The sequence below is a fragment of the Conger conger genome, chromosome 14 (assembly GCF_963514075.1).
Source record: "Conger conger chromosome 14, fConCon1.1, whole genome shotgun sequence".
Classification (NCBI taxonomy): Eukaryota; Metazoa; Chordata; class Actinopteri; order Anguilliformes; family Congridae; genus Conger; species Conger conger.
The window spans coordinates 22,929,440-22,937,210 of NC_083773.1; the positions used below are offsets into that span (position 1 = coordinate 22,929,440).

The window sequence follows — 7,771 nt, forward strand, 5'->3', positions numbered from 1 at the left end:
CAGAGCTGTCAACTGATCACCACCTGGTGGTGAGTTGGATCAAGTGGCCGGGGAGGCTGCCTGACAGACCCGGTAAACCCAAACGTGTAGTGAGGGTGAACTGGGAACGTCTGGCGGAGGCCCCTGTTCGCGAGGTCTTCAACTCCCACCTCCGGAAGAACTTCTCACGCATCCCGGGGGAAGCTGGGGACATGGAGTCCGAGTGGGCCATGTTCAAAGCCTCCATTGCAGAGGCGGCAAGCAGGAGCTGTGGCCAGAAGGTCATCGGTGCCTGTCGGGGCGGCAACCCAAGAACCCGCTGGTGGACACCAGCGGTGAGGGAGGCCGTCAAGCTGAAGAAGGAGGCCTTTCGGGCTTGGCTGGCCCGGGGGTCCCCTGAAGCAGCAGACAGGTACCGGGTGGCCAGAAGGGCTGCAGCTTCGGCAGTCGCTGAAGCAAAAACCCGGGTATGGGAGGAGTTCGGGGAGGCTATGGAGAAGGACTTTCGGTTGGCCTCGAGGAAGTTCTGGCAAACCATCCGACGACTCAGAAAGGGAAAGCAGGGCTTGTCTCAGGCTGTTTTCAGCAGGGGAGGAGAACTGCTGACCCGGACTGGGGATATTGTCGGGCGGTGGAAAGAGCACTTCGAGGAGCTCCTGAAGTCAAAAAGCTCCTCAGTGGCAAGTCGCCGGGTGTAGATGAGATTCGCCCTGAGATGCTGAAGGCTCTGGACATAGTTGGGCTGTCTTGGCTGACACGCCTCTTCAGTGTCGCGTGGAGATCGGGGACAGTACCTGTAGAGTGGCAGACCGGGGTGGTGGTCCCCATTTTCAAGAAGGGGGACCGGAGGGTGTGCTCCAATTACCGGGGTATCACACTCCTCAGCCTCCCTGGGAAAGCTTACTCTAGGGTACTGGAAAGGAGGCTCCGACCGACGGTCGAACCTCGGATTCAGGAGGAGCAATGTGGCTTCCGTCCTGGCCGTGGAACAGTGGACCAGCTCTTTACCTTGGCAGGGTTGCTGGCGGGGTCATGGGAGTTTGCCCATCCAGTCCACATGTGCTTTGTGGACTTGGAGAAGGCTTTCGACCGTGTCCCCCGGGGAACCCTGTGGGGTGTACTGCGGGAGTATGGGGTACCGGGGCCGTTGTTACGAGCCATCAGGTCCCTGTATAACCAAAGTGAGAGCTGTGTCCGCATTCTCGGCACAAAGTCAAGCACGTTTCCGGTGGGTGTTGGACTCCGCCAAGGTTGCCCCTTGTCACCGGTCCTGTTTGTGGTATTCATGGACAGGATTTCAAGGCGCAGCCGAGGTGAGGAGAGTGTCCGGTTTGGTGACCTCAGAATCGCATCTCTGCTTTTTGCGGATGATGCGGTTCTGCTGGCTTCATCGGACCGTGACCTTCAGCACGCACTGGAGCGGTTTGCAGCCGAGTGTGAAGCGGCCGGGATGAGAGTCAGCACCTCCAAGTCCGAGGCCATGGTTCTCTGCCGGAAAACGGTGGATTGCTCCCTCCGGGTTGGGAACGAGTCTTTGCCCCAAGTGAAGGAGTTCAAGTACCTCGGGGTCTTGTTCACGAGTGAGGGTAGAAGGGAGCGTGAGATCGACAGGCGGATCGGTGCAGCGTCAGCAGTAATGCGGGCGTTGCACCGGACCGTTGTGGTGAAGAAGGAGCTGAGCCGGAAGGCGAAGCTCTCGATTTACTGGTCGATCTACGTCCCAACCCTCACCTATGGTCACGAGCTTTGGGTAGTGACCGAAAGAACGAGATCGCGTATACAAGCGGCCGAAATGAGCTTCCTCCGTAGGGTGGCCGGGCTCAGCCTTAGAGATAGGGTGAGGAGCTCGGACATCCGGAGGGAGCTCGGAGTAGAGCCGCTGCTCCTTCGCATCGAAAGGAGCCAATTGAGGTGGTTCGGGCATCTCATCAGGATGCCTCCCGGGCGCCTCCCTTTGGAGGTTTTCCGGGCTCGTCCAACTGGGCGGAGACCCCGAGGGAGACCCAGAGCCCGCTGGAGAGATTATATATCTCTCCTGGCCAGGGAACGCCTCGGGATCCCCCAGGAGGAGCTAGAATGCGTTGCTGGGGAGAGGGACGCCTGGAATACCCGGCTTTGCCTAAAGAGCTGGTGACGATGGATGGATGGATGGATGGGTAAAAGAAAAACCATTCATGCATCTGACAAAAGGGTTATTTTATACTCAAATCTACTTCAAATTTCACACATTTTTTTTATGGAATGTGCATCACAGCCATTCACATTTTCAAATATACATTCAGGCCCACTGTAACTCAATAAATGTGCCTTGCCATTCTGCACAACATGATTACTCGCTTTATCCTCCAAAATGAGTATTCATTTAGCTAATGTAATTAATTTAGCCATTCCTCTCCTGCCATTATATTGTTTATAATTATGTGGTGCTTTTTGACCATCACAGGTAATTTACAAGAAGGAAACCAGTGACAAAATGTCATTTCTTCCCAAAGGATCACTTTACAGAAGTAAAACTATCAATACTTCAAAAATACCTTTATTAGAAATTTGGTGGACAAATTCATATTTCAATTTTGTATTTCTTGATAACCATAAAACTGTATACTAATGACCATTTAGAACAAACTTTTACCAAAGTTCTCCTTGATATATTTAAAAAAAAAAAACTTATTTAGCAAAATAAACTCTGGGGCACAAAAAACAGCTTGGACTCTAAAGATAATTTTTTAAATGTCACATTGAATTTCCAAATGTCCATTTGGAAACTGCAAAGTCTAGTCACTCAAGAGTCAATTGTCCTTGAAGTATTCAGAATTCAGGGAGAAAACATGCTGAGGTACCCCGTGTTATAGCCTACATGGGTTCCAGGCACGTGATTGGTTGATGTGGTGTAAGCAGGTCCAGATTCCACTAGTATCTCAGCGTACACTGCTCCCTGGAACCACCTGCTGCTTCCGGACTTTGCCAAACAGTTCCAGGTACTGAGTCATGGTGTCGGTGGAGTCCACAGGTACATAGAGGCCTTCAGGCTTTGTGGTGTAGACAGAGGGCAGCTCGGGGATGCTGGGACCCAGGAAACTCTGCATGAACTCTTTCATCAGGTTCCAGCAGTCACCAGGCACAACACAGGGGCAGTACTCCACCTACACAATGCCACAGACAAGCTTTTATCACCACAAATCTTCCTACCAGCCAAGGATCCGTCAACCACATTGTTAGAAACAGCACAGTTGTCTACTTATTCACATCCGACTTCCTGCCCCCTCCTAACATATAGGCTGTGTTCAGTAACAAAGGAAATGTTATACCAAATTATACAGTTACAGTTGACTTAAAAAAAAAGTCATATGGTGCAGTTTACCGTAGGTAGTTGCTTTTTACAGTGCTTTCAGTTTTTTCCCTTTTGTTAATGTACTTAAAGCCATCTCCAATTTCACTTTGAAGTCCTCTGTGGCCATTGACTGGGTTCTCTCTATTCATACTAACTCCAGGATGTGAAGTCAAGTATCTGCAGCAGGAACTTTATACCAGTGAACCCATTCATCTCCCTCTCTTATATTAACTGCAGCATTGAGATATGTAAAACAATCCTGGTTGGCGGCATTTTCAGATCTAACTGTATGCCACCGCAATTACCCAATACAGGCAGTGCTATAAACTTTGGCATCAATTCACCTGTGTCCAAAGGCACAGCTCATGAAGCCTCTCATCCATGCGGTTAAAGGTCAATTGACTGTGCTAACATCATTTTAAACCACTTCATATCCTCATTTGGATCCCTAACTGTAGTTGCATATCAACCCATTGCTCAAAAATAGGACTGCAGTTCATGGGCAGCTGACACAGGCAGATTGCAGGTAGACTGCAGGTGCACTTGTCAATGAGATAAGGAATGTGTTTCTGCACTGATGCTATACATAACTGCACATCACCCTGCAGGACTCTTGGCCATAATCAACACTGGCACGTTCAGGATGTGATTACAGAGAGCAGGGTGCTTCTAGGACGAGTGCTGTAGCTGGACAAACCACCCACCCAGGAGGCCAGACCTGATGGTATCTTTATATTGTAGGTGATTCCTCATTATAATGTTTCCCTGTTTTGCAGTCACGTGATACCCCCAGTCCCGCCACGCAATGAGGTCCCATTCCATCACTTACCTCCACAGAGATACCCCGTGCACTGGAGCTCATGGTCACTGTGCCCACCTTTATCAGGAAGTCACAGTACTGGTAGCGGGAACCACGGCTCTCCACCTTGTGGCCTTTAGCATTCTGGAAGTGACTCTTGAGCTTCACCATAAGCACATCAAAGTTGCCATCAGCTGTGAGGTACGGGCCTCCCTCAAACAGGGCTAAGCAGCTGAGCGGAGTCTCCGTGTTGTGCATCACATATAAGAATTTGGGAGGCTGGCCTGTGGGGGACAGTGGAAAAAAGGCAATTTTAAGCACAAGCAATATCTGATGAATATGTGCATTTTTTTACATTTAAATCTTAAGGTTTTAAGTGCTGGCAAAAATGAATGATTCTAAGATTCCTGCCTTTTTAAAAAAGATTTGTGTCAAGGGCTGTGTTATGTGCTTTATAATGTGTGGGGCTACACACATTTAAAAGCTGATCAAAAAACTTGAAGAGCCCACAGTATACATTCTTAACCTTAAAAACCACTTGAGTCGCAGTGAGAACATTAAGTGAAATAAGTATTCTGTTGGAGTAATGTGTGCTAAGAAATATAGGTTCTGGGGGCCCAAGCTACATACTGCTAGATGTTTTCTTTGGAGTTTGTCAGTGCAAAATTAATATTCCACAAACCTTTCCCAATTTATTGATAACAGTTTAAAATGATATATTTAAATCTAAATCTAGACTTGCCATATCGGAGAACCAGCTATTAACTTAACATTAATGAGTAACACTTACTCTTGCTCCAAACCAGACATTAATGAAATTCAACATGTCAGGATTTGTATTTCTCAAAAATATTTATGCATATCATGGATTTTTTTCCCACAAGCAATCACACACAAGTTGCAATGCCCTGAAAGACAAAACTATTTAACCAAACAGGGTGATTGATACAAAGCTACAAGAGATGTCATAAGCTCTATGAAAATATTTTAATAAAAAAATACTCACAAATATTTAGCAACCCCCAAAGATTAGTAAAGGAGCATGCCATTTTAAATGAGGTACAGCACAAATGGCAAAATGTGAGTAGAGTTGTAAAGTAAAAAAGAACATGGACTCAATGTAATGCCACTGTGAGTCACTTTCAAAGGCTATTACCCAACTCAACAGGGACTGGAACAGGACCAAAGCCGTGTGTTGATACCGATCTGAATGATGTGTTTTTGAATAATATACATGCTTGCTGATGTTAAGGATGCAGGCAGGCACAGTTGCCCATACCACTGGTGTTGCTGCCAGCAGCATGGTACGTCTCACAGTCCACACAGAAGTTGCCCTGCTTCACGGCACCTAGCTGTTCCAGCTTTCTGTGCAGGATGTCCACTGTCTGCTGCACACTCTTCCCCTCTGCCACTGGCACCTGACACACACTTGGGGAAAACGGAATGGAGAGATTAGTACAGGACAGTAGATCTCCAGGAACAGGGTTGTGCATCACAAGTTAAGCCATTTGCAGACACACACAGTGCAAATATGCATGATTTAACAAGCACACAGTTTTGCAAATGATGCCTATAATATTGTAATTTCGTCCAGTGTGTTAAAAAAACATGTACATAAATGAAGACCCCATCTTAGCCCATCATTTTAAAAAAACCTTGCATCGCTCACAATATTTTGTTTGACTGTGATTTCTCAATTATGGATGGCTCATGCTAACAGCTGTTAGAACATCCACAAGTTATGAACATTGCGAGATCTGCTCCCTTGAAAGGCGAACATTGTACTGCTTGTTTGCTTGCATCAGTTCAGAACGAATGCTGCTCGAACAGTACTGTTCTTGAGAGGTAGCGGGCTAGTAAGTTATCCGTTTTCCCAGCTAGCTAAAACAGTTGCTTCGTTTTCCCATAAACGGATAGATAGTCAATACAGTTATATACACGCAACATGTATCGGCTTAATAATAAATTACATAAATAGTCTTTACTCCAATAGCTTACCAAGTTACCCCCATATTTTCTTTGAGATTCCCTATGACGTTTAATCTTTGAAGTGCCGCTACTGGCTAGTTACTATTTCTTCCTGAGCGAAGAGGAAATGACGTAGTAACTTACAAATCTTGAAAGGAAATACGCGAATTGATAAATTAGTCAATGCCGAAAGTTTTCTACTTTTCATGTCAACAGTGTATATATATATGCCTATATATAAACACACATAATCTGAATTTAATAAATTGACCTATTTGAGATCGAGCAACCCTAAGACTTGAACGGGTTCAAGTTTGGTGATTCCGGATCAGATAGGTAACATTATTTTCAATCCAAGTAGTTTTGAGGACAACTCCCAAACTGACCTAGAATCAGCTTTTGAGTTTCCTGTTACGCCATCTTTAATGAGGGCAAGGGGCTGCGTTTCGGGGTTTAGAACGCACGTGTGTGAACTCTCCATGTACATTTCGCCTGCTGGTTAGCTATCAGCCCTCGGAACTGCCTTGTGTGGCGGAATAAGAAATCTCCCACATATTACTACACACTATCCAAAACAATAGCAAGTTAAGTCGGATTACAGATATGCCAAAAGTGAAGAAGTCCAAAGGTGGAGGAGGGGAGAAAAGTGGAGTCACGGTGGGTCTTGCTGATCAGATACTACAGGGGGACGTGGTGAGGGTAAGTGGCCGGATGAAAAGCAGGGATCGCCGGCAAGAGGATGAAGACGAGTACGTGGATGAGCGTCTGTCGCGGAAGATCCTGGAGCAAGCCCGAATACAGCAAGAGGAACTTCAGACAGAGTACGGACTCGGAAAGCCTGAGATCAAGAAACAGCCATCCACTGTTTTGGGTGAGTAAACCGTTTCTGACTACACTATAACTGGATAGATGCATAGCTGGCGTTAATTCCTAGTTCGTTAGATCCTAAAGTCTGTTTTTATGTTAGTCGGGCTGGAACCACATGTAAACATTCGTTGTTTTGAAATAACTGCAATATGCCAATAGGTTCTGGCACTCAGGATTTGGACTCCGATGAAGAGTGGCCAGCACTCGGCCAAGCAGGTGGTGAAGATGACGGCGAATGTGGGACTGAAGTGGAGGTGGATCCAGATGATGAGAAAGCCATGCAGATGTTCATGAACAAGAACCCCCCACTCAGGTACAAACCTCTCAACCCGAAATGACCAGCCATCTTCACCCACTGGACACTGTGTTTGTTGGTATCTTTCATCTTTTCAGCAATACTTACATGTAAGGATCTACATTTTAACAGAATAACAGCCTGCAGTTTACATTAATTTGAATATTTCCCCCCCATGTCTGCCCTTCACAAAAATATGAAATAAATAAGATTCAGAATAAGGGACTGTAGCTATTTGCCATGCAGGTCTTGTCAAAATTGATGGACTCTCAATGTGTTTGCAGGCGAACCCTCGCGGACATCATCATGGAGAAAATAACAGAGAAGCAAACGGAGGTGGGAACAGTGATGTCGGAGGTTTCGGGGCGCCCCCTTCCCCAGCTGGACCCAGAATCATTGAGGTGTACAAAGGCGTGAATAAGGTACGGTCAGGTGTGAGGCGACCTGTAGCACAGTGGTTAAGGTACTTGACTGGGTCACCGAAGGTCGGTGTTTCTAATCCCAGTGTAGCCACAATAAGATCCACACAGCC

The 7,771-nt window shown here is 46.6% G+C and overlaps 2 protein-coding genes across 2 annotated transcripts; one reads left to right on the forward strand and one right to left on the reverse strand.

The window, feature by feature from the left end:
• Positions 1-2,063: 2,063 nt before the first annotated feature.
• On the reverse strand, positions 2,064-6,194 carry med20 (mediator complex subunit 20). Its single transcript, XM_061220594.1, has 4 exons — positions 6,108-6,194; positions 5,389-5,537; positions 4,140-4,393; positions 2,064-3,122 (listed from the first exon to the last, which is right to left on the reverse strand). Exons 1-4 carry the CDS (start codon positions 6,119-6,121, stop codon positions 2,898-2,900), a joined length of 642 nt encoding a protein of 213 aa, XP_061076578.1. The 5' UTR covers positions 6,122-6,194; the 3' UTR covers positions 2,064-2,897.
• Positions 6,195-6,452: 258 nt separating this feature from the next.
• On the forward strand, positions 6,453-7,664 carry bysl (bystin-like). Its single transcript, XM_061220313.1, has 3 exons — positions 6,453-6,948; positions 7,104-7,257; positions 7,524-7,664. The coding sequence occupies exons 1-3, from the start codon at positions 6,681-6,683 to the stop codon at positions 7,654-7,656; spliced, it is 555 nt and encodes a 184-aa protein (XP_061076297.1). The 5' UTR covers positions 6,453-6,680; the 3' UTR covers positions 7,657-7,664.
• The last annotated feature ends 107 nt before the right edge of the window (positions 7,665-7,771 follow it).

Excerpts from the sequence above, each read along its gene's own strand:
- bysl (XM_061220313.1), top strand. The coding sequence starts at position 6,681 with ATGCCAAAAGTGAAGAAGTCCAAAGGTGGAGGAGGGGAGAAAAGTGGA. Across the intron at positions 6,949-7,103 it reads ACAGCCATCCACTGTTTTGG|GTTCTGGCACTCAGGATTTG; the intron begins GTGAGTAAACCG and ends ATATGCCAATAG. Across the intron at positions 7,258-7,523 it reads AACAAGAACCCCCCACTCAG|GCGAACCCTCGCGGACATCA; the intron begins GTACAAACCTCT and ends ATGTGTTTGCAG.
- med20 (XM_061220594.1), bottom strand. Across the intron at positions 4,394-5,388 it reads TGCTGGCAGCAACACCAGTG|GCCAGCCTCCCAAATTCTTA; the intron begins GTATGGGCAACT and ends TGTCCCCCACAG. Across the intron at positions 3,123-4,139 it reads CACGGGGTATCTCTGTGGAG|GTGGAGTACTGCCCCTGTGT; the intron begins GTAAGTGATGGA and ends GGCATTGTGTAG.